The 26,196-nt window shown below is 42.5% G+C and overlaps 2 protein-coding genes and 1 long non-coding RNA gene across 3 annotated transcripts in view; 2 read left to right on the forward strand and 1 right to left on the reverse strand.

Moving 5' to 3' along the window:
- Positions 1–2,455, reverse strand: part of ATAD5 (ATPase family AAA domain containing 5) — a 44,175-nt gene extending 41,720 nt beyond the window's left edge. Inside the window, exon 1 of the mRNA XM_008695575.2 lies at positions 2,318–2,455. Within this exon, the coding sequence (XP_008693797.2) occupies positions 2,318–2,383 (66 nt within the window). The 5' untranslated portion in view covers positions 2,384–2,455. The remainder of the gene's footprint in view (positions 1–2,317) is intronic.
- Positions 2,456–11,009: 8,554 nt separating this feature from the next.
- Positions 11,010–26,196, forward strand: part of CRLF3 (cytokine receptor like factor 3) — a 32,602-nt gene continuing 17,415 nt past the window's right edge. The window contains exons 1-3 of the mRNA XM_040641021.1: positions 11,010–11,200; positions 23,058–23,265; positions 25,994–26,081. Coding sequence (XP_040496955.1) covers positions 11,084–11,200; positions 23,058–23,265; positions 25,994–26,081 — 413 coding nt within the window. The 5' untranslated portion in view covers positions 11,010–11,083. The remainder of the gene's footprint in view (positions 11,201–23,057; positions 23,266–25,993; positions 26,082–26,196) is intronic.
- Positions 23,785–25,987, forward strand: LOC121105037. Its single transcript, XR_005837479.1, has 3 exons — positions 23,785–24,941; positions 25,102–25,169; positions 25,369–25,987. It is a non-coding gene; the product is annotated as an uncharacterized LOC121105037 (long non-coding RNA).

The following is a 26,196-nucleotide window of genomic DNA, read 5'->3' on the forward strand; positions in this document are numbered from 1 at the left end:
AATAAATAATCTTTCAAAAAAATAAAATCTTGGTGATGGGTATTAAGGAGGACATGTATTGCATGGTGCACTGGGTGTTATTACGCAAATAGTGAATCATGGAACATTAAATCAAAAACTAAGGATGCACTGTATGGTGACTAACACAACATAATAAAAAATTATTACAAAAAAATAAAATCTTTAAAAAAAGATAAGTAATGAATGGGGGAATTATACTTCTAGAAAATTGAAAGAAAATTAAAATTAAAAGCTTGATCACAAAGCTATCATCATTAAAAACAAAGTACTGGGGGCACGAGGCTTGCTTAGTCAGTGGAGTGTGCGACTCTTGATCTTGGGGTTGTGAGTTCGAGCCCCACACTGGGTGTAGAGATTACTTTAAAAAAAAAAAAAGGCATAGTACTGATGCATGAATAAGGTAGCCAACATAATAGAATGGATTAGAAAACCAGAAAAAGAAATAAGTATATATTTAAGAACTTGGTATATGAAAACAATAGCATTCTAGTTAATGAGCAAATAAGTAGTTAATAAATGTTACTGGGACAAATTTCTAACCAGTTGGATAAATATGAGGTAAAATAAATTACAGATTAAAACTGTATATGTTAAAATGAAGTGGTAAAAGCATTAGAAGAAAATGCTTATGAGCTATTAGTATTATTATTACCCTGAGATGGTATCAAAGGCAGGATACAATGGGCTCTGGAGTCAGGCAGATCTAACTTCAAGTGCTGCTCTGACATCTACTAGCATGGGACCTTAAGCATATTACTTCTAACTTTTTATTTATTTATTTATTTATTTATTTATTTCCTAATTTACTTTTTCTTTTCTTCTCTCTCTTTTTTTTTTAAGATTTTATTTATTTATTTGACAGACAGAGAGAGTACAAGCAGGGGGAGCAGCAGGCAGAGGGAGAGGGAGAAGCAGGCTCCCCACTGAGCAAGGAGCCGGATGTGGGGCTTGATCCCAAGACCTGAGATCATGACCTGAGCCGAAGGCAGACGTTTAACTGACTGAGCTACCCAGGCGTCCCTCTAATTTACTTTTTCTAATGTAATTTAATTTAACTTACTTTTAATTACTTTTTTAAAAAAGATTTTATTGATTTTGGGGGGGTGGAGGGAAGAGGAAGAGGGAGAAGCAGACTCCTCACTGAGCAGGGAGTCCACCATGGAGCTCTATCCCAAGACCCCAGGATCATGACTTGACCTGAAGGTAGATGCCTAACAGACTGAGCCACCCAGGGGCCCCACTTTTAATTACTTTTTGATCTTCTTCCCTCATCCATATGGATACAGATAATGATACCTCAGCACGGGGTTGCTATCAAGCAAAATAATGTGTACAAGGCCCTTACCCTTGCAATACTAAAAGGAAAGTATCATTACTATGAAATAAGGTAAGCAGGGCACCAAAAGCAGAAACTAAGGAAAAGCTTGATAAACTGACCATACAAAGATCAAGAACTGTCTCATTCAAGTACCAAAAGTCCTTCTTCACATCCAAGAAAGCTGAGCAACTGTCTTGATTTAGCAACCAAATATCAGCATAAACAACTATTAGCAAGTAGACAAAGGCTATTCAATTCTAAAAAACAAGAAAGATTCCCAGTTAAATAAGTGAAAATACATCTTGGCTCACTTCGAGGACACCAGTATGTATATTTCAGTTAGAATGCTAGTTTGAGATGAAAAGGTGTGCAAATACAGCAACCATCACTTTGAGATGCTACTCCGTTACTTCAAGGCATTAAAGTATCTTTATAACGACTGCTTAGTGCATTTCACTGAAACTTGGTGAATACATAAAAATAACAGCATTCCATGCTGGGACTACTAACTGCAGTATCTTAAGCTTTAGACCCATGAAAAACTGATTTTTTTAAAAAAATTACTTTGTTTGACTCCTGTAGTGACATACCAAACGGTAGTCCTCAAGAGGTAGATAGACAGACTAGTTGAACTTACTCTTTTCAAGCTAAAGTTCTGATTCCTTACGATGAACCCAGACTTGATCCTGGAATCCTCTGTGATATTTCACAAGTCCAAAACATCAGGTTCCACCAACATTTCAGGATCTGGGAACTGGTCGAGGTATCTTTTCAATCCTGACTTTCCTGGCCCGAAAACATCTCACAATCTCAATGTTTCTTAGTACCTACCACGACTTTAGGAAGCGACACACTCCAGCAGTTGTTGCACACAATGTCACAACTGTGGGGCCTCATCAGGTCTCTCCTTTCCCTTCCTAGATCCAAAGGCAGGATTACTTTTCACCCACCTCCTAATAGACAGATACACTAGCTCACCTCAATCTCGTAGGCCTTCACGGGAGGGGGAGCAGCTGCCGCCGCCATGGCCAGGACCCCCACCATGCTCCCAGATTCCCGGAATGCCGGCTCCTAGGGCGTTGTGCGGCCAGGCCCCGCCAGCCTGGAGGCCATGGAGGCGGCCAGCTCCCGCAGAGGGAGCAGCCGGGATGCCGGGTCCGTCTCCGACTCCCCCGCGCCCACCCGGCCGGAGCGGTCGCGGAGGCTGGGCCCAGCTCAGCCGAGTCGTACGCGGGAAGAGGCGGTAAGAAAGCGCGGGCAGCGAGGACTCTTGGACGCGGCCGGCGAGCGCGGGGTGCCCTCGACGCGGGCGCCCCAGGCTGAGCGCCGGGGACTGCGATCCCGGCTGGGAAAGCAGGCCGAACGCAGATCGGACCCGCGGGCTTCGGAGGGAGTTCTTGTCAATTGGGTTTTCGCGCCGTCCGGAGCGCAGGGGGCGGAGCTTACGATTGCTTCAGGAGGCCGCGCGGACGGTGAACAGAGAGGGTCAAAATACGTCTTCGACGAAAATGCGGGAGGTGGGATTGGTCTCGCTGTGGGATTTCAAACTAGCGGGAATTTTGGAGATTCGAACTTCTGACGCTCAGTTTCACGGATGAGGACGTAATTTGACTTAAGTCCGTTGGTCGCAAAATTAAAACTCTAGATTTTTGACGCCGCAGGCTAGCCCTTTTTCAAAAATGGAAATGTGAAAAATACAGGAAAGGAAGTAATTTGATTACATTTCTCCCAGACGGAATGTTATTTTGGCAAGCGTCCTACCTCGAAATACACTCATTCGGGATCCGAGCTTGCGACTTTTAACCCTTAGTCGAGCTAACGAGGCATTTCTTCCCATGGACTTTGTCCTCGCGGGCTGCTAGGAGTCCATCATGGTCTCACTTGGTTGGAGTGCTCAGCTGTCTCAGGGTACCGGTACTTTGCTGGTGTGTAGTGATGATAATCTCATAAATCATTTGCATTGTTTTCGTGGATTGGTTTAGCTTTGACTTTTTTTTTTTTACATTAGTTGCAGTGACTATAGAGTGTGTTTACTTTGAGTGCATAGTTTTAACTGCATGGTATTAAGTGCAAAGTAAGGCAAGTAAACGGATATATTAAAGAGTAAGGGAAGCCACCTCGTTACGTCGGGTTATGCATACTGATTTGAACTATTGACGTAATTGTGTCCATCTTTATGGTATAAAGATGGTTTTGCTCTTGTTTTGACAGCATAAAGGGTACAAATTTCTCCAATAAACCTGGAGGTAATTATTTTTTCTTTTAAAATTATTAGCCCAGGATAAGGTTTTTCGGGAAGGGAGACTGCACTACCTCCACTGTTTATATATTGTTTTGTTGTTTTGGTTTGGTTTTTTTTAATTACTCACGGTAGAATAAGAACATTGCCCAAGGAGATGGGTGAGGAAGAGGACAAGGAGGCGAAAAATATGAGAAAATTACAGAGAAAACTGAAAGTCTCCTTGACTTCCATTCCCAAACTCAGTGTCTTCCTCTTGGCCCCAGTGGTGGCCATTATTACCTATTTGGAGGGTAGCACTGCAAACATTTATACTTTTATGTGGATACATATATGTATCCACAGAAAAATCTTTAGTGTTGTTTTTATTTACAGAAAAGGTAACACTGTAAATAACACTTTTCATCATTTTTTTCAAGAGCTATCTATGATACATGTAGATTCACTCCCTTTCATTCTTCAGCATTCCATCCAACTAGACACATTTTATCCATTTCCTTAATGATCAACATTTATGTTTTGTGTCCAATTTTCTGTTTCAGTGAATCAGTGAACACTCCTGTCTATGTCTCCTTGAACATGTGTAATATTTCTCCAGAAGACACACCTAGAAGTGGAACGAATCGCTGGATTATCAGGGTATATATCTCTAGTGCTTTTTATTCTTCTCAGTTACTAAGCATTTAAACTGCACTGGTTTGTTAAGAATTTGCATTGAGTTTATGTTTAAATATGTAGTTAGTATTTTACACAACGCTTCTTGGAGTTCATGGCATTTGTAAGTTTTAAATTAAATGAGCTCTCACATTTGTATAGTAATTTAGCATTTACGATGTATCCATGGGGTTTTTATTATCTTCCCCATCTGACTAACCCCTACTTTCAAAGATTTATTGCTTTATTTGAGAGAGAGCTGGGGGGTGGGAGGGGGAGGAGCAGAGGAAGAGGGACAAGCAGACTCCATACTGAGTGCAGAGCCCATCACAGGGCTGGATCCCACGACTCTGAGATCATGATCTGAGCTGAAATCAAGAATCCAAGGCTTAAGAGACTGAGCCACCCAGAAGCCCCACACTTACTTTTAAAAGTTATTAATTTTTATATTCATCAAAGTAATGCCTGTATTTGGTTATTAAATGTCAAAGAGCATTACAGAACTTACTGCCAGAAAAGAGCTGGGGCACCTGGGTGGCTCAGTCAGTGAAGTGTCCGACATGATCTCAGCTCATGTCATGATCTCAGGGTTGTGAGATTGAGCCCCATGTCAAGCTCCACACTCAGTGGGGAGTCTGCTTGTGATCCTCACCCCCTCCTTCTCCCTCTGCCCTTCCCCCTGTTCATGCTTGCTCTCTCTCTCCCTGAAATAAATCAATAAATCTTAAAAAAAAAAAAAAGAGCTGATTCCTTTCTCTCTCTCTCTCTTTTCTTTTTAAAGTAGGCTCTATGCTTAGTGTGGTGCTTGAACTCACCATCCTGAGGTCAAGAGTTACATGATCTTGGGATGCCTGGGTGGCTCGGTCAGTTAAGCATCCCAGAGTCCTGGGATCAAGTCCCACATCAGGCTCCCAGCAAGGAGCCTTTTTCTCCCTCTCCCTCAACCTGCTGCTCCCCCTGCTTGTACTCTCTCTCTCTCTCTCTCTCTCAAACAAATAAATAAAATCTTTAAAAAAGAGAAAAAAGAGTCACATGATCTACTGACTGAGCCAGTCATGTGCCCCAAAAAAGAGCTGATTTCTATGTCATACCCTAGTATAATTTCCCAGAGGCAGCCACTTTCAAAACTCTTCTGGCACATATCTCCTTTTTTTTTTTTTTTAAGATTTTATTTATTTGACAGAGAGAGACAGCCAGGGAGAGAGGGAACACAAGCAGGGGGAGTGGGAGAGGAAGAAGCAGGCTCCTAGTGGAGGAACCTGATGTGGGGCTCGATCCCAGAACACCGGAATCACGCCCTGAGCTGAAGGCAGACGCTTAACAACTGTGCCACCCAAGCGCCCCTAAAGGATTTTTATTTATTTTAGAGAGAGAGACAGAGAGAGCTTGTGCACTAGCAGGGGGAGAGGCAGAGGGAAAGGGAGAGAGAAACCCGAGCAGACTCCACACTGAGAGCAGAGCCTGATGCAGGGCTTGATCCCAGGACCCTGAGATCATGACCAGAGCTGAAATCAAGAGCCTGCCACTTAATCAACTGAGCCACCCAGGCACCCTCTCAGGCGCCCTCTCCTTATTTTTAAATGGAGCAATATGCTTATACAGCTATTTCTTGATTTAACAATTTTATTTATTTTTAAGATTTTTATTTATTTGTTCAAGAGACAGAGCACAACCTACCCTGCAGGTAGAGGGAGAAGCAGACTCTCTGCTGAGCCAGGAGCTTGATGCGGGGCTCCATCCCAGGACCCTGGGATCATGACCTGAGCCAAAGGCAGCTCCTTAACCAACTGAGCCACCCAGGCATCCCTTGATTTAACAATTTTAAACAGTATTTGTTAATGTCCTTTTATGTTGGTTAAGGACTTAATTCTTTTATAACACCAACCTCCACACTTTCTTTCTTCCCACCTTCCCAATATAGTTATATTATAAAGAATTATATACCTGTACACAAATGTTCATAGCAGCTTTATTTGTAATAGCAAAAAACTGGAAACAGCCCCTCAAAAGGTACATGAATAGACACATTGTGATACATCCATATTATGGAATACTACTCAGCAATACAAAATAAATGAACTATTAATACATTAAACACAGATAAATTTCAAAATCTTTATACTGAGTAAAAGAAGCCAGATGAAAAAAAGAATACATACGGTATGATTCCATTTATTTAAAATTTGAGAAAATGCAAATTAATCTCTAATGACAGAAAGCAAATCAGTCCTTACTTGAGTTCAGGGGTTGAAGGAGGGATGAATTATACAGAAACTCTGGGGAGTGAGGGAAATGTTTATCCTGGTGATGGTTCCACAGGTGTCTACTCAGAAAAAAGTTCATCAAACTGTATACTTGGCAGTTTATTGCAAATCAGTTATACTCAATAAAGCTGTTTTTAAAAATTGTTAAAGCTAACTGGAGGTTTTCAGCATGGGTAAGGCTCATTAATGGGGTGCTGTCCCTACTATAGAGATGATCAGATGAGCTGGCATTTTCTTTCTCTTTTTAAGCTTTCCTTATTTATTTATTTGAGAGAGAGAGAAAGAGAGAGTGACCATGTGAGAGCACAAGCAGAGGGAAGGGGCAGAGGGAAAAGCAGACTCCCTGTGGAGGAGGGAGCCCGATGTGGGACTCGATTACAGGCCCTGGGATCATGACCTGAGCTGAAGGCAGATGCTTCACTGACTGAGCCACCCAGGCTTCCCTAAATTCCTGTTTTTGATGGAGCATTGTGGGTTCAGAGAAGAATGTACTAAAGGAATCTGGCAACTTACTCTCAAATGGTTTATTGAGGGAATAAAAATTTTGCATTGTATTTGGGATTTTTCTGTTGACGTCTGAGATTTCTGTAAATTTAAGTTCTCAAAATTAAAAATATATGGCACTAATTAAAATGTTACAAGTTACAGTTAAGATTAGAATTATCTCTTAATTGGGACACCTGGATAGCTCAGTCGGTTAAGCATCTGCCTTTGGCTCAGGTCACGATCCCAGGGTCTTGGGATGGAGCCCTGCATTGGGCTCCTTGCTCAGTGGGGAGGCTGCTTCTCCCTCTGCCTGCTGTTCCCCCTGCTTGTGCTCACTCTCTCTCTCTGACAAATAAATAAAATCTTTTTAAAAAATGTATATTAGAATTATCTCTTAATTATTTTTGATTGGACAGTGGTATTTCTTTGAAGCCCTATTCAAAAATGAGGTACTAAGATTTACTTAGTTGTGTCCAGTTGATTCTAAAGAATGTGTTAGTAGCTTTAAGTGTGCAAACAGGGGAGTGATGAGACTACGAAAAAAATTGTCAGTATGTGCCCAATACAGTTAGAAGCTTTCAGAGAAAAGGCTGGAGAGAGGGGAGAGGAAGCCTTGGCTGACCAGATAACCAAAGTATTCTGGACCGAATCCATGTTTACCAAACAACTCTCTGGTTACGACTTGATTTTCCAGCTGTTGTAATCTTCAGAGCAATTATATCCTTATTGTAAATAAATAACTTAGCAAGTTGCTTTGTTTCTTGTGGGTCTTATTAGCAGGAGAAGTCTGTGACCCTGGATCTGCTCACCTCTGGGTAAACTTAAAAAGTCAATTCTAGGCCAGTGTGTTGCAAAGGAGATAAAAATGTGTAAAACCCTGCCTGCTGGCGTGCTGGCTTCTATCATTGCCACCTCTAGATCAGTCCTCTTGTTACCGTCCTCCCGTTACTTTGTTGTAAAGTTAAAAACAAAACTTCCCCAGAAAAAGTAAAAAAAAAAAATCCCAAAATTTTAAGCCTGGGAGAAGTGGTTTCACAAGATTCTCTTCAGTTTTCTTTGCATTATTTTTCTGTATGATGTGGCTATATTAAACACATATTTCCTGCCTCCCATCAGGACAAGGAAATAAAATTGAATGAGACCAAAATCAGCATCTTGGCCTTGTGGACATTTGTCTTTCTTTCTTTCTTTCCTTCTCTCTCTTTTTAAGTTCATTTAAGTTCATTTCTTTCTCTTTTTAAGCTCATTTAAGTTCATTTATTTTTAAAAAGATTTATTTATTTTTAGAGAGAGTGTGAGCCTGAGTGGGGAAGGGGGTTGGAGAGGAAAGGGGCAACAGGAGAGAATCCTCAAGACTACCTACTGAGCAAGAAGCCTGATGCAGGGCTCAATCCCAGGATCCTGAGATAGTGAACTGAGACAAAATCAAGAGCCAGAAGCTTAAGAGACTGAGCCACCCAGGCACCCCCTTTGTTTGTTTGTTTGTTTGTTTATGTAAGTAATCTCTACACCCAACATGGGGCTCCAACTCATGACCCTGAGATCAAGTATCGCAGGCTCCTCTGACTGAGCCAGCCAGGCACCCTCAATTTTTCTCTCTCTTTTTAAAATTTCACATAGTAAAGTCTTCTGAGGTGGCATCCAATTCTATTCAACTAGCTTTAGAAAGCACACAGAACATACTGTGGTGGAGAACATTTAATAAATCCTGTTTTTTACTGACTCAATCTGTGCCTAAATACTCCTGTTTCCTTGAACCATTGGACTATCTTTTCCCCTGCTTTAAGGTCAAAACCTCTGTAAAGGTCAACATCCTAATTCAAGCCTCTATCATATCATAGCTGGACTAATGCCTATGGTCTTTCCTTATTTACCACCCCATCCATCTATCCTATGTATTTTCATTTCACTGAACAAATATTTATTGAGAATTTACTATTGCCAACCCCTACTTTATTTTTAAGATTTTATTTATTCATTTATTTGAGAGAGAGCGAGTGTGTGTGTGGGGGTGGGGGGAGGAGCAGAGGGAGAGGGACAAGCGGATTCCATGCTGAGCATGGAGCCCACATGGAGCTTGATCTCAAGACCCTGAGATCATGACCTGAGTTGAAACCAAGAGCCGGATGCTTAACCGACTGAGCCACCTAGGTGCCCGTTCCCCTACTTTATCTTTAGACACACCCAAGTGCCATGCCTATTTATCTTCCTAAAACATTGCTTTGCAAATGTCACTGCACTTGCAAAAACCTTTAATGTCTACTCATTAATGTCAAAACTTCTTAACCTGAACTCCATGGCCCTTATTCTTCCTCAACTGCATCTCCCAGAATATCACTCAGTCCCACCTCTCCAAAGTGGTCTGTCCCTTTTTTCTTAAAGAACTACTTATATTCCTATTTCCAAGACCTATACCTTTCCTTAGTTTTGTCCTACCTAGGGTACGTTTTCACAGCCCTTTTGTTTACCTAATACCTAGATTTATTCTACAGGTATCTGTTAAGTATTTAGTAAGTACCCAGCTATCTTACCTTTAAGATAAAGCTAATTTCCCATTTTCTCCAGTAGGGCTTCCCTTTTTTCTAAATTTCTCCAGGTCCACGTGTCATTTACTTAGCACAAAACAGGGTGGTAGAAAGAGCTTTATTCCGGCCCAAGAAAATTGCAATCTAGCTTTTATTACAGATTCATTGTGTAACCTTTAGCAAAACATGTTCTGTCTCTGTTTCCCCGATGAGGCAACTTTCAGCTCTAACATCCTTGGCCAACAGTCAGAAAACTACCACCCCAGCCAAATCTGACCCACCACCTTTTTTTTTTTTTTTTTAAGATTTTATTTATTAGAGAATGAGAGAGCAAGCGAGACAGCACAAGTCGGGGGGGGGGGGACAGAGGGAGAGAGAGAGGGAATCTCAAGCAGACTCCCACTGATCCCCTCTTGCAGGGCTCGATCTCGTGATCCTGAGATCATTACTTGAGCTGAAATCAAGAGTCTGGCCCTTGATGAACAGACTGAGCCACGCAGGCGCTCCAGACTCACGACCTATTTTTGTATGACCCCTCAGGGAAGAATGGTTCTTATTTTCATTTATTTCTTTATTTCTTTTAGAGAGGGGCAGGAAGAGAGAGAGAAAGGGGCAAGGGGCAGAGGGCGAGAGAGAGCCTTAAGAGGGCTCCACGCTCAGCCCAAGCCAGACACGGGACTGGATCTCACCACGCTGAGCTCATGGCCTGAGTGAAACCAAGAGTCAACCCCTTAAGTGACTGAGCCACCCAGGCACCCAGATTTTTTTAAAAAATAGCTTTAAAAAGATGCAAAGAATATTTTGTGACAGGTGAAAATTATGTTAAGTTCAAATCTGTATCCATAAGGTTTTATTTGCACACGGGCACGCCCATTTACTTCCGACGTTGCAACTGAGACATGATGGCCCACCAAGGTCCCAAATTTTCCTGCTTGCCCCTTACAGAAAAAGCTTGTCCATCTTGGATTTCTGCCCAGATTGCCTACCTACCGCTGGTCATCGTCCTGGCTCCCTCAATAGACTGCGAGCTTCTGGGAGGTGTGCTCTCATCTGACCCTCTGAGCGTGGGGCCTGGTTCACAGTAACCTTCTAAAACGCCTGACGCTGCGGGGACGCTCCTTTGCTGAGGAGGTGGGACAGTGACGATTTTAGAGCCATCTGGGTTGAAATAGCGACGGCTTGAGACAGTTGATTCCCCTCTCCGCCTGTTTCCTCCTCCGTGAGGAAGGAGTCGCAAGGGGGGCTGGTAGTGAGACCGGAGTGAGAGAAGATGGGGGAAGCAGTCCGCGAGGTGCAGTTACCAATCTTTCCCTCACCCCACGAGTCTCTGGAAGAAGCACTGCGGTCAGGCGCTGCGCGGGAAACCGGCCACCGCAGCGTGAGCACGGGCGGGCGGCGCTGGGACCCGGAGGCGGGTCGTGCCGGGCGCCGGCGTGGCTGTCAATCAAGGCGGCCGAGGGGCGGGGCGGGGCGGTGCTTCCGCCTGCGCGTGGTCTAGCCGGGCAGCTCGCCGGCGCCCGGGACAGTGGGGAAACCGCGCCCGCAGCCGCCGGCCGCGCGGCCGGACGAGGGGGCGATGGAGCTGGAGCCCGAGCTGCTGCTGCAGGAGGCCCGGGAGAACGTGGAGGCGGCGCAGAGCTACCGGCGGGAGCTGGGCCAGAGGCTGCAGGGGCTGCGGGAGGCGCGGAGGCAGGTCGGAGGGCCGCGCCCGAAGGGGCCCTGAGGGCCCCGGGGAGGGCGCGGGGTGCCGTGCGGGTGGGTGGAGGGCTAGGAGGGCTCCGAGGAGCGGAAGAAGGGAGAAGGGAGGAGGCTCTGAAGGTGCAGGGAGACCCAGCACAGTCTGGGAACTAGGGTGGTGGGTGCTGGCTGGGGGTGGGGGGGTGGGGGTGGGGAGTCTTAAGGGGAAGGGGCAAGTTTGGGGGATCGAGGGAGAGTGTGAGGGGCGTTCCCTAAACTGTGTGGGGCGGTGAGGGGGGTAGAGGTGGAGGTTGGGGAAAGCGAGGGAGCAGAGCAAAAACCGAGGGCGTCACGGAGGGCACTGAGGACTGGGGGGAGTTGGGGGGGGGGATTCTTTGGGAAAACCTGCCTTGGGAATGGAGACTGATTTTAGAGAGCCTGAATGGGATATTGGAAGGGGAAGACTAAAGAGACAGTGACAGGGTAATTGAGAAGCAGTAGAATTAACACTAAATGAATGGGATTAATGCGAGGGTAGTACTTAATATCTCATATAATCTTGAATGCATTAAAAAAAATTCCTACTCTAGATGGTTTAGAATTTAAGGTGGAGCTGTGTTGGGAAGGCAAAAGAAGGAAATTGAAGTATTTGAGGGATAGAATACAAAAATGTAAGGAAATGGGAAAAGATTTAAAGAAAGGAGTGCTAAAGGAAAAGCTAACTATACTTTCAAGTGACAGCATTATCTGTTCTATGGGGACATGGTTATCAAAGATACAGGAACACCCTGAAACATACAGAAAAAAGATATAACCCACTGCCAATGTGTAATAAGACGGATAATCCTCAAGTAACTATTAACAGAGAACCTTCATAAATGCTTTTCGAGTGAGTTGGGTTCCATCTGAGTGGCATCATTTGAGTGAGATTTTTCTATATCACACTTAATATTAATCTTTTTTTTCTTTTAGATTTTATTTTTATTTAATCTCTACACCCAGTGTAGGGCTAGAACTCACGACCCTGAGACTCGAGCGTTGCATGCTCTTCCAACTGAGCCAGCCAGGCACCCACACTTGATAGTAATCTGTATTGTCATTCTAGTAACTCCCATGCTGCACAGGATCTGAGCATGTACAGCTGGTAGAAGAGGGCTGTGAAAACAGTACCCCTGGGTATTTTCATCATTAAGAATACTTGGCATGGGGGCGCCTGGGTGGCACAGCGGTTAAGCGTCGGCTCAGGGCGTGATCCCGGCATTATGGGATCGAGCCCCGCATCAGGCTCCTCCACTATGAGCCTGCTTCTTCCTCTCCCACTGCCCCTGCTTGTGTTCCCTCTCTCGCTGGCTGTCTCTATCTCTGTCAAATAAATAAATAATATCTTTAAAAAAAAAAAAAAAGAATACTTGGCATGCTCCAGGTTTTATATATTTTGAAAACTTTGTAGAGCTCCTATAGGCCAGGCATTATTCCTAGTCTGGTAGCAAAACTGCGAGCAAAATCTAGATACGGTTATCCAGTTTGGTGAATGCTTTTCATGGCTTTCCAGTGCATTCATCTTGATTTCCATCTGAAAACCTCCGCATCATTCCTTCTGCTGTTTTGAAATAGAGGTTCTAAATCTAGGGCATTGTTTTGGAAGAGATTAAAGTATCTCTGATTATATGACTAATGTTTCAGCCAGTTAAGATACCTTCTATACGAGCAGGACTTTTATGTAACTCCATCTGCAACTAAGAAACAGTAGACACTAAATGAATGAGTTTAGCACCTGAGAGTAATACTCATTAATTTCTTGTGTAATTTTGAATTCACTTAACAAATTTAGTATGATTGCATTCTGAATGGCTCAGAATTCGGTTTCCAGACCTGTATTCTTTTACATTTTATATCCAATAATGTAAATACAGGACGTACTTTCCCATAAACTCATGTAGTTCAGTATGGGTTTTTGTTTTGCTTTTGAGCCCCATTGTCTCAGGCTTGAGAGAAAACACCAACAGAACATCCATCACAGTTAAGTCCCTGATGACATTGCCTTCTGACTAGACTAATAGTGTCGTTCTCTTTCGTGAACGGGATTGTGTTTTGTGCCAGTTACAAGGCGTCTCTCCTCAAAGCTCTTTCTGGTGGATTGTATATGTTTGAGTTTGTAGAATAAGTCCTCTGTCAGCTTGGATTCTAAGGCAGGTCCGTGTTACAAGAATGTTATCAAAATAAGCAGCTGCTTTTGTTTGGTGGTTAGGATATTTTTAGGGTTCCAGTCATTTTCAGAATAACTACCTAAAATTTGGCTTTTTAGTCAAAGATTTTGCACGGGGGAAGGATGAGCAGAGAGGAGAGATGCTCTCCTTTTTGTATAGTTTTTACTTGCTGATTTTCTTTCCTTTCGGCATATGATTTTTTTATTGATATATAATCTACATACCATAAAATTCATGCCTTAAAATGTGCAATTCAGCATTTTTTAGTATCTTCACAAAGTTGTGCAACCATCACTACGAATTCCAGAACATTTTCATCACCCCAGAAAGAAATCCCATACCCGTTAGCTGTCATTCCCTCTGCCCCTGACAACCCCTAAACTACTTTCTCTATCTGGCTTTGCCAATCCTGGACGTTTTGTATAAATAGAATCATACAATATGTGGCCCCGTGTGACTGACTTCTTCGACTTAGCATGTTTCCAAGGTTCATCCGTGTGGTAGCTTGTAGCTGAATAATACTCGTTGCATGGATATACCACATTTAATTTATACATTCATCAATTGATAGACACTTGGATTACCTTCACTTTTTGGCCATTCTGAATGTTGCTGTGAACATTCACGTACAAGTTTTTACGTGGCTATGTTGTCAGTTCTTTTAGTACATACTTAGGAATTGCTGGGTTGTACGGTAACTCTGTTTAACTTTTTCGAGCACTCGGCATACTTTTGTCTTTGCTTTTGTTTCTTACCCTTTAAAAATCTCTCATGAAATTTGTTTCATGTTAAGAAACCATGTCTATGAAAATCTAGAAGGGTGAAGGGTAAAAATACTTTGTTGTTCTGTCAAAACCAACTGCCAGCATGTGGCAGCTTCTCTTCTTGTGGTTAAGTTTAGGCCCTACCCTCTTTCTTTAGAGAAAAGGAAGTTCTGTGTAGGAATGCAGGAGAAGTCTGTAACTCTTACTGTTTAAATAAGTTAAAGGCTAGAGAGATAGGTTCGCTGTCTTCAGGAAATCAGATAATGTTTACAGCCAGCCTGGCCTAAATGATGTTGAAATCATTAGGAATAGTTCTCTATAGTTCCCTGGAATCCTTGGTACTAAGATGTAAATACCAAAGAAATTAACACCCACTCTCCTTAAATACTCATTAGTTCATTCATCCAGTAAATATTTATCGGGTGGGTCAGAGATACTTCTCGGTCTTAGAAATACCATGGTGAGGGAAATAGACTAGTGCTCTCATGGATTTACTCTTTCCTTTGTTGGTGGGTCATTGGACTATTACTCCTAAAAACAAAACAAATAGGAAAAACCTAAATTCTTACGTCTTCATTTTTAGATTTCACCTCCATTATGTTTTCGTTACTTGTTTATTTGTATGGGGTTGGCTTTCCTGCTCATTGTAGGTAGAGATAGCTGATCAAGATGTCACATGGTGATGTCAGCTGGCCAGTCAGATGTGCCTCACAGAGTGATACTACCTGGATGACATTGCCATTGTCTGGGGCCTAATCCTTAAGCTTTGCAGGTCCAGAAACTCCATCTCCGTACATTATCGAAGGGGGATTAGTTTGAGGCACTGGAGGTGCTTACAGTGAGAAGTACCAGTGCTCTAGTCTGTATAGTTATAATTCATGCTAGAAAATGAAAGTGTCCCTTCATGTGCTTTTAGCGTGATTCAGTGTCTCTCGGGGCATTGATGAGAGCAAGCAAGTCTCTGCTCTTTCAGAGTAAAGGGCCAGATCTGTTACCTAATTAAGATACTATTTGGTGAGGAGCCTGCCTAGACCCTTGGATTACTTTCTAGCTCGGGCCTGTGGTGTCCTTTTGATCCTTGCTACCACAAATGTGGTCCATGACCTGAGAGCTTGCAAAGAATGCAAGAATCAGGCCAGACCTACTCAATCATAATCTGTACTTGAACAAGATTGTCAGGTGTGGTATGTACGCACGTTAAAAATTGAGGCACACTGCCTTAGAGTGCACCATTACCAATGGTCAGCTTTCTACTGATTCCTGTGGTTTAATCTAACCATAAGTGTGTTTTTATAAATTGTTGTTGTTTATCCTCAAGATTAAAACCTGGCTGGCTCAGTTGGTAGAGCATGCGATCCTAATGTTGGGGTCATGAGTTTAAGCCCTCCGTGGGGGCATAGAGCCTCCTTTAAACAAAACAAAACGTCATTTGAAATATCATAGGTTTGTTAGATGATTATACAATGATACACAAGTGAATAATTGACAATAAGCTAGGGCTTGTCCTATCATGTCTTAATATCTGTAATGCGACCATTTGTCTTTATAGTATTTTGTTTTCAATTTTTTAATAGTTGATTTCAGACAATTTTTTTGAAGATTTAATTAGCAGTCTTGATAGTCTTAATATACAATACCATGTCTTCTATAAATCGTTATTCCCATGGGGTTTGAAAACACATAGCATACTAGTTAAAGACTGGGACAGATCTAGAAGTCAGCAGGGGAAAAAAAGTTATTTCAGAAAACCAGGACAGGAAGTCTTAGTAGCTCAGCAAAGAAAAGAACACTATTATTGCTTCTTTTATCTCCCACTTCCCCTTCTGTTACCCTTTTTCAAAACAGTCCAAAAATCTGTCTAAAAATGATGTTACTGTAGCAGTACTTATCATAGTGTCCTAAGGAAAGGTTAAATCTAGAGCTGGGGAAAACCAAGAACAGATGAAATAATTTTAAAATAACCTATAATTCTACTACTTACTGACAACCACTGTTAACATTTTGGTGTATCCTTCTAGACATATTATTTTGCAAAATGGAGGGACTACTCTATATGCAACTTCCTACCCATTTTTTTCTCTTTCGGTTAGTATTATATGGTGCATTTAGCAAGTTACGGAGCATTTGTTGGTGGTAGGCTGACATGTATTGACTTAGGTATGCCGAAATACTGCAAGCAATGCTCTAGAAGCGAAACTGAATAATCACTAGGCAAGGGTGGGGAGGAGAAGCTGAACACATATTCGTGTGCAGAAGACCACATGTTTACATGGGCTTTTCAGTCGTCTTTTCTCAAATAAGTCTTTTCACAAATGCCTTTAAACATGGCACCCTGAAAGCTTATTGAGTCCAAAACTCACTTGAAATAGAGGATAGAGATGAGAATTAAAACATGTATTCCGAATCAATAATGTTAAAATCGGTGATGTTAACTAAAAAGTGTGTGAACGTCACAGAGGTGCCCAGGTTTTCTCTGTGTAGATGTTGTTTTCAATGTCATTGTAGTATAGGTATGATTTTCATAGAGAAAGGGGCACCTGGGTTGCTCAGTCAGTTAAGCCTCCAACTCTTGGTTTGCCTCAGGTCATGGTCTCAGGACTGTGAGATCGAGCCCCATCTTGGGCTCTGTGCTCAGCACAGAGTCTGGTAGAGATTCTCTCTCTCTCCCTCCCCCTTACTCCTCTTCCTCCTCCTCCTGTCTCTCTCTCAAATAAAAATAAATAAAATCTTTAAAAAATTTTTGATGGAGAGTGGCACCTGAGTGGCTCAGTCGGTTAAGCATCCACCTTCAGCTCAGGTCATGATCCTGGGGTCCTGGGATCAAGCCTCATGGTGGGCTCCCTGCTCAGTGGAGAGCCTGCATCTCCGTTTGCCTGCCACTCCCCCTGCTCGTTTTCTCTCTCTCTCACTCTTGCTCTATCTCAAATAATAAATAAAATCCTTAAAATTTGTTTTTATGGAGGAAAACTGTTATCACTATAAATCTGGTAAATTAATACGGCTAATTTATGATCTAAAAAGCCAAAAGGACCACTTATGTATTCAGGTATGTTTCTTTGTGAGCATTTGCTCCTATTAGCCATGGTAGCTTGAGAAACATATCTTTTTTTTTTTTTTTAAAGATTTTATTTATTTATTCGACAGAGACAGAGACAGCCAGCGAGAGAGGGAACACAAGTAGGGGGAGTGGGAGAGGAAGAAGCAGGCTCATAGCGGAGGAGCCTGATGTGGGGCTCGATCCCATAATGCCGGGATCATGCCCTGAGCCGAAGGCAGACGCTTAACCGCTGTGCCACCCAGGCGTCCCAGAAACATATCTTTTTTTGATCCTCACTTGTCGTAGCTGTACAGTGAGGATAAGCATAGTACCAACTTTGCTTGGCCAGTGTTGGAATTCAGATGAGGAATATATTTAAAATGCTTAGCATCATGCCTGGGACATAGAAAGTGCTGAGTAAATATTAGCCATAATAATAATACCAATAAATATTGTTATTCAAGGTGACATCCCCCCCTACTTCTCCACATGGTAACTTATTCTTTAAATGTCTCCTGTCTTTCCCAGCAGAATGCCCTTTTTGAGCTCAGATGGCAGTTTGTGGCTGTCCCTCTTATGTAAGAACTTAATACATTTTATTGTAGTTACGTGTTCATGCAACTAGCTCCTTTACCAGAATGACAGTTTTCTTGAGGTCAGGCCCATGCTTTATTCATCTTTATAACGCCGGCTCCTGGCACATGCTAGACCTCAGTAAATATTGAATAAGTGCCTTTATGAATGTTGTGGGTGTAATTTTGCAGACATTCTTTTTAGATGTTTCGTGGTCTTGATTAAATGCACCCTGTTCTTTAATGCAGATAATCAAGAATTAAACTTTTGTTTTACCATGTGGTTTGGTTATTTTTTGCTCAGAATAAACTATACCAAGGCTCACGGGCTTAAAAAGCAATCTTACTTGCTTACTATTCTGGGGATCGACCGGGGCTTGGTCGGGCAGTGCTTCTGATATTGCTGGCAACACTCATGTAATCGCAGTCACATGGCATGTAAGCCTGGAATGTTCAAGAAAGGACGTTCACTTACCTGTGTGGAGACTTAGTGGCCGCAGGACTCTGTTGGGATGCTGGCATGGCTGGGCCTGGATGCCAGACTTCTTCCCTTCCTCCCACCCTTCCCACTCGTTTCCCCCTTCCACTCTCCAGAAGGGTAGCCGGACGTCTCACATGGTGAGTCAGGACCCTCAAAAGTGTAAAAAGCAGCGGTTGCTAGGCCTTCTGAAGGCCGAGGGCTGGAACCGGCGCAGCCTCCGTTCCACTCTGCAGCTGTGCACTTAGGCCTGCACAGGCTCGTCACAGCCCCGCTGTGGTCTCGGGGAGAGGACTGCACAATGATAGAGTATCAGGACCCGTGGTTCGTGGTTCACGGGGGCCACTAACGAAACAGACTACCAAATCATATAATAAAGATTTTCTTTCTGAATGTTTTCAAATAGGCCTTAAAAAAAAAAAAAAAAGGCCTAACCGTAAGAAAAGCAAGGAAATGTAGCAGCACTTACGAGTCCATAAGTGAGTCATACACTTCAAATTCTCTGTCCCTTTACTAGCTTTCTGATGTGGGCATGTTTATCTCTCTGACTCCAGTCTGTTACTCATCTACAGATGCTTTCTTCATAGGGCTGTGGTAGCATTTCAATGAGGCCATGGGTGTAAGTAGCTGGCACACAGTAGGTGTTCAGTAGATGATAGCCGCTGCTGTATTATTATTGCCGTCACCATCAGCAAGCATTGTTTTTAGTGACTCATGTCTTGGTGTCAGTGTGGAGAGACAGAGCTAATGCGGTATGTTGCACATGAACTGAGAAGAAACATTTTGGTTCGCTTAAGAAACGGTTTGGTTAGCTTTTTCAATTTCGGTTGACTATTTTATATATTTACTTTGTCTTTTATTTTTGGTTATTATGTTCTTGTTAGCTAAGTGTTTAAAGCCCATATCTAATTTTAAAATAGTTTTGGGGCACCTGGCTGGCTCCGTGGGTGGAGCGTGTGACTCTTGATCTCAGGATTGTGAATTTGACCCCCACGTTGGGTGTAGAGATTCCTTAAAAATAAAATCTTAGAAATAAAATACTTTTAGTTTCCTAGTACCAATTGGGAAAATAAATTCTTAAATGAAGCTTGGAGGATAAAAATTATTTTCTTCTATGAAGTCATAAAAATGCATGTTTTAGAGGAGATAGAGGAGATTCTGGTTATGTAATTTTCTAAAATACGCTATTATATTTATTGTATTATATTGATACAGCACCTGTATATTGCCACTGAAGACCACAGATGTGGTCAAATTCCGCATAGGTTTTTATGACTTTTTTAGTAGCTAAACTCTGGAGGAAAATATGTCAGTCACTTTGTCTTGGAGGACTCTGAAGTATATATTTACTAGGCTTTTGCAAGCCTTAGTATCGATGTGTAAACTTGATGACTTTTTGGCATTTTGTGAACTGATCCTCATTAAAACTTTAAAATACAGTTGCTTAGGGATTAGGTTAAACTGCAGTAAAGGTAAGTTGTTTTTTTTTTTAAGATTTATTTATTTGAGAGAGAGAGAGTGTGCGTGTGCGAGTGTGCGTGCATGTGTGAGCTCGGGGGAGGGGCAGAGAGAGAGAGAGAGCCCCAAGCAGACTGTACAAAGTACAGAGCCTGATGCAGGACTTGATCCCATGACCCTGAGATCATGACCTGAGCCTAAATAAGAGTCGGACACCCAACTCACTGTGCCACCTAGGTGCCCCAGTAAGTGTTTTCATGGTCCATTATAGTAGAGGCTTTAGTGGAAAATTGGTTTCAGTATTATTAATCAGCATAAACAGTGTATATGACAGTTTCCTCTTTAAGACCTTGAGTTATCATTTGTAATCTACTTAAATCCACTTTGCTACTAACTGTCGCAGTTGTTTTGCCCTAGAATGGCTAGGTGGCATTTGGGGCTATGTGGTTGTCTACCACATGATTCTTGATGCAAGGATAAGAAACACAAGTTACAGCAGGAAGTGTTTGCAGTCAGTACATAATTTACAGGTTTGCCTGGGAACTCCTGAAAATGGGAAAAGTGGAAAGGCCGTGGTCCTTGGAGCCAGACCGTTTCTGGCACTGTGAAGCCTAGGGAAAGTTATTTGACTTCTTCAAGCTTCACCCTCTTCAATGTAGACAGTAGAGTCCCACCTCTCAGAGTCATTGTGGAGTTAAAGAGCTGACGGTGCACACATGGACCAGGGTACCACATCAAGTAAGAAGAAACCCACCTAGCAGTGAAGTCCACATGGTTTAGTTTCATTAACCCAAGCAAATGAAACAGCAATGGTTGGTATCGTAGGAACGAAAAGGGACTACGTCCCTAATGGAAGTCTAGGAGGTGGATTTGGAAATGGAGTCTCCCTGCCCTGTCCTCGCACTGCTTTATGTTCACGTACTTCCTCTTTTTCTTTCCTCTGGGGTTCTGAAACAAAAACAAAACATAGCTGAGCTCTGAAACTGTTGGAGCTTTTGAATTCTTTCTAAAGAGGAAATTGACTTTACCTAACCAGCGCGCTTCCTGTGTGTGCCGTATCCGTTACGAGTGAGACCCGACCTCGTTGGTAGACTTCCCAGCTGCAGAATTTCCTCTTGGTGGTGGGGGTATGAAGTGTATGACAGTGCTTCGACATGTGGTCTTCGTTCATTCTGGTATCTGTACGGTCTGTCGTGACTCACCTGGGGATCTTGTCTAAAATGTAGGTTCTGATTCAGTAGCTCTGGGTGGGGCCTAACAGTCCGCATTTCTAGCAATATTCCAGGTGATGTTTCAGAATCATAAGGCATGCTCTTCTTGGTTCTTTAAAGAAGGTCTTAAACATAGACACGATCAACTTCATTTTTATTTAACAGCATTTATTTGCCAGGTGCTGTGTATGTTAGGATCTGAGTCTTAAGGACCCCACAGGTGAGTAATGAACCTGAACATTTTGAGTACAGCCCCCTCCCTTTTCTTTTTAAAATTTGGCTTGGGTTTATTTCACAGAAGCTCCCTAGTAACTGCACAGAGACTAGTTAATTAACCTTATGTTAGGGTCTCTCTTTTTCTTTATGGTTTAAGGAATTCCTCCACTTACTGCACACACACTATTATTTGCATGATCCTCTTCAGCCAATCAAACTGTTCCTTTTTTCCCCCCCCCCGTATTTTTTTGTACTCCTTGAGCATTGACATCCTGTTTTAACATGGTCATGAACAGTTTTGGAAAACAGTTATCTATTCTGCTTTTTAAATTTAATATTAGAGAATAAATAGAAAACTTTTTCACTTTCTCTATTAACTGTTGAAATCCTGTGCTTTGTGGATTTTCTTGGACTTCAGACACTCTTGGAAAGATAAAGTTAGCAAAAGTGTTAGAGTAGTAAATGTAATAATGTCCTTATGAAACTAATATGATAATATATGCAAAGTAAAGTATGTGTTTGCTTTGATTCAACTATTTGGCTTTTAGAATTTTCCTGCTAAGTGAGAGTGAATTGTGTGTTGTCTGTAACTTAAAAAAAAAAAAAAAAGTGTTGTATTTGCGTAGACAACTCGTTTGTTTTCAAAATATGGGTGAGCTGTAAAGATTTCCCTGTCCTGTCTCCCAGAACAGCAGCTCTTAGTCTGAGCTCTCTGGACCTGAGGGCAGTGTTTCTCAAAGTTGTGGGCTGTTAAATCACAAGTGTGCTTGTGAAAGGTGAGAACTCCATCCATACACTACAGCTCTCCTCGAAGGTTCTGGATCAGTAGGTCTGGGATGGAACCTTGCAATCTAAATTATATCAGGCAGCCTACATGATTCTTCTGCAAACCAAGTTTCAGAATTACTGCTGCAGGCAAGCCATGGTTGCGATTTGAGGGAATTCATAAGTTCTGAAATTGAATTCGTTTCTTTAGGGTATGGATTATTCATTTTACTGGGAAGAGAGAGTCTGTAAACCTCTCACTGAGATTTGCAAAGAGGAACATGACTCAAAAAAGATTAAAGTATTGTCCCAGACGTGTGTTTTCATGAATATTCTTTGCCTTCTATGAGCCTCTTTGAATTTTAAATAAATTTTTAGTTTTCTCTTAGTATAATGAGGGCATTTTATCTGTTAGGTGACTTTTTTATGGCTTTCTTTTATTTATTTATTATTTATTTATTTTAGAGAGAGGTGTGGAGGAGCGGAGGGAGGAGGGGCAGAGGGAGAGGGAGAAGGAGAGATAGACTCTCACACGGACTCCACGCTGAGCGTGAGTCCGACTCGGGGCTCCATCTCATGACCCTGAGATCATGACCTGAGCTGAAACCTGGAGTCATACGCTCAACTGACTGAGCCACCTAGATGCCCCTATATCATGGTTTTCTCATTTACCATTTATTTACTACTTTTCAGTAAAATGAATTTTAATCCCCTACTAATTTAAAATATTTTTGTACTGAGACAGACTGTTGCCAAGAACTACTTTGTGCAGATAATAATACTTTCTAATATTTTTTTATTGGGAACAACAGTGTGCCAGTTATTTTACTACGTATAATACATAGATTATTTAATCCTATTAACAGCAACTCCATGAAGTAAGCATTATATTCATCTGACAAACAAGGAAATTGGGTGTGGAGTGCTTAATTAACATGACCAAATTGTCGTAGTTTGTAAATGATGGAACCAGGGTTTGAGCCCATTCTGTCCTACGTGAAGGACAGTACTATGCATTTCTGCAAGTTTGTGCAAATGAATCACATTCAGTTTGTCAACAAATGGAAGATGATTGTTGTGTAGTGCTCTGGGATTGTGGCTGACGCCTGTGGGTGAGCCTTTCCTAGAGATTCTGATTCTTAGTTTTTATGTTCTTTCTTTTCAGATCAAAGAGAGTGCATCACAGACAAGAGATGTCCTCAAACAGCATTTTAATGATTTAAAGGGAACTCTTGGGAAGCTCCTGGATGAGCGATTGGTAACCCTTTTGCAAGAGGTGGACACGATTGAACAGGAAACCATTAAACCTCTGGATGACTGCCAGAAACTCATAGAGCATGGAGTTAATACTGCAGAGGACTTAGTCCAAGAAGGTGGGAGTCCAGGGAGCCCATGAAGTGAGGGGGGGCACATTCAGAGTGACCCTTTGCTGATTTCTCAGGGTGCCGGCAGGCTTCTTGCCATCCGTGGGGCGCTTAGAATGTTCCTACCTCGGGATAGTTTGTAATATAGGACGACAGATACCCAGTGAGGTACGTCAGGGGGAGTGCGGTTGAAGTGTTCATTATAATCGTTCACAAAACAAGGCGTAAATGGTTTTTCTCAAACGGTTTTATGTTAGTATCTTATTCACTGTTACCACTGTGATTTTAAGGTCCTTTTGAGTCTGTTCAGATGTTTTTCAGTGTTCATAGAATCTAATTCCATTGCTAGTTTCAGAAGGTTAAAAATTATGACTGGTGTTTACTCCTGAAATGTGATTCTCTACCCATCTGCAGCCAGTTATCGTGCCTAAAGCATGCTCAGACCTTGCCTTGCCATCTTCCTGTCTTCACGTCCACTTCCTCCCTTCACATACATCTTGGCAAAGTACATTAAATAAACAGGTAATGGTTCTGCCCTTTGGGGTTCACAGCACAGTAAGAGGCATACGTGCTGAGAGAGATCTAAGACCTACAGGAGCACAGAAGGGAAGGCACCCGACTATGGGGGAGCGGAGCCTAGCTTTCTGTGGGAGGAGTTCCACAGACGCTGGAAGGAATTCATTAAGCGGACAAAGGAAGAAAAGGAGGTAACAGCGCGATGTGAAGCAGAAGTAACATCACGAGTGAAGTGAATGGCGTATCAGGGGTCCATTGAAGTATTTTAGGCAGCAGAGTTACACAATCAGGTTTGCGTTTTTAAAAAATGACGCTGTCTGCAATTTGGAGACTGCATCAGAGGTCCTAAGACTGGAGGTCAAAGAGGCCAATTAGGAAGATGCAGCACTAATCCAGACAGGAGATGAGGAAGGCAGCGAGCTTCATCATGGTGGAGGTGAAGTGGAGCTGATTTTAAGACTTTTCGGAGATAAAATGATTGATGATTTTTACCGATCAGTGAGTGTTGATTATTGGTGATTGCCTGGAGATAGGTTGGAGAATAAAGGGAAGGCTTTAGGATGACCCAAACCAGGCGGATTTTGGATGACCAGGTCGAATTGTGCTGTTTACTGACATAGGAAACAAAGGAGAAGGCGGGGCTTCGGCGGGTCGTTTGGGGATGTTGAGTTTGAGGTGCTCCAGATGCCCAGACGGTGGTCAGGCAGGTGGCGTGTGGCGTAGGAGAGAGATCAGTATGGCAAGGTGGCAGTCGAAGGGGTGTACATCGAGTCTGAGTCCATGGGAGTAAGTAAGTCTTCCAAAGCCGGTGTGTGATACGAGAAGAGAGGGTGGCAGAGGGTGCCGGCATTGAAAGGACAATCGAGGAAAAAGGTGCCAGAGCCAGAGACTGGAAACCACGCATCCTGCACTGAGTGCTGTGAGTGGCGTGGGATGAAAAGGGTGCTTGGCTCAGAAGGCTGTCCCTCTAACTGGAAATTCATCCCCTTTTCGTCCCATTTAGAATGTGGCACTGCTGTTATCCTTGCATGCTGATGACATTTTGTCCCGTCTTCAGTGAGAACTGCTTATTTGCCACTGACCATAACAGAGCCTTTGAGAGAATTCTTTTTAAAGTGTCTTTCCCTGGAGGCTTTGCATTTGGAGACAAACGCAGAAGCAGTTCACAGGTCAGGGGCGTACACCCATCACTCTGAGGACTGAGATATGTTTTTATTTTAGAAAATAAATCCTTTGAGGCACAAACTTATTTGTTACAGCATCTGATGCTTAAGCGTTTTTATACTTCAGAAATATTTTGAATTTCAATCTCTTTTCCTCCCTCCCAAGGGATAAAGTCTTATTTATGGAATTTTGAGGACTTGAGGCGGTGTTCAACATGTGCTGCTTTCCTTTTGGTAAGGGAGAATGTCATGTTATGTGGTCCCAAAAAACTTGGGTCACTCCAGGGCACATTCAGAGGGAAAAAGAGTTCTGGTAGTGTTTCCTTGTGGCTGTGGAAGGACATAGAAGTTGGTCATTTTTTTTAATGCCTTTAGATAGCTTTTCCTTTTTATTTTTCTGTGGAATAATTTCTAATATGTGATATTCTTTTAGGAAAACACCTGTATCATTTGACTTTAGAAGACCTCTTGCCCATGGGGCGTCTGGGTGGCTCAGTCGGTTAAGCATCTGCCTGCGGCTCAGGTCATGATCTCAGGTCCTGGAATCGAGTCCCGCATCGGGCCCCCTGCCCAGTGGGGAGCCTGTTTCTCCCTCTCCCCCCCCACCCCATTTTCTCTCTCTCTCAAAGAAATAAATAAAGTTTAAAAGAAAGAAAGAAAAAGAAAAAAAAAGACCCCATGCCCTATTTTTCTATCAGGGAAATATTTGTACTGGCTCCTGTTAGAGTTCTGTAAATAAAGGTTCTGTAGGAGAGATGGAAAAAAGGACCTAGACCTTCTCCTTTGTGTAAAATTGGTTGACAAACCAAATTTCTTTGTACGGAGCAGAATCTTTCACCTCTGGTAAAATGTTACCCTTATGTACCCCTTTCTTTGGGAGCTTCACCTTAGGGTCACTTCTAAAATAGTTTCTACTTTTACTTTTTGGAAACTTGACTGTGGAATCACTTAAGAGTTGTTTGCAAGAAAGCCGGAGACCCACCTAGACACGGGCTGTAGTGATTACTTTATAATGTGACCGTTTTTTGCTGTATTTATTCTCTCATTCCTGATTGTAGGGGAGATTGCCATTCTTGGTGGCGTAGGAGAACAGAATGAAAAACTGTGGAACTTTACCAAAAAGGCCTCACACATTCAGTTGGACAGGTAAAGGAGTTAGTGCCATTCAGGCTTAGTTTTAAGCATTTAAACTGCCTGCTTCGCGTGCCCCCCCCCCCTTATTAAAGATTCTGAGTAAATGAGATAGAGAATATATATTTCA

Source organism: Ursus maritimus, unplaced genomic scaffold (genome assembly GCF_017311325.1).
Source record: "Ursus maritimus isolate PB19 unplaced genomic scaffold, ASM1731132v1 scaffold_24, whole genome shotgun sequence".
NCBI lineage: Eukaryota > Metazoa > Chordata > Mammalia > Carnivora > Ursidae > Ursus > Ursus maritimus.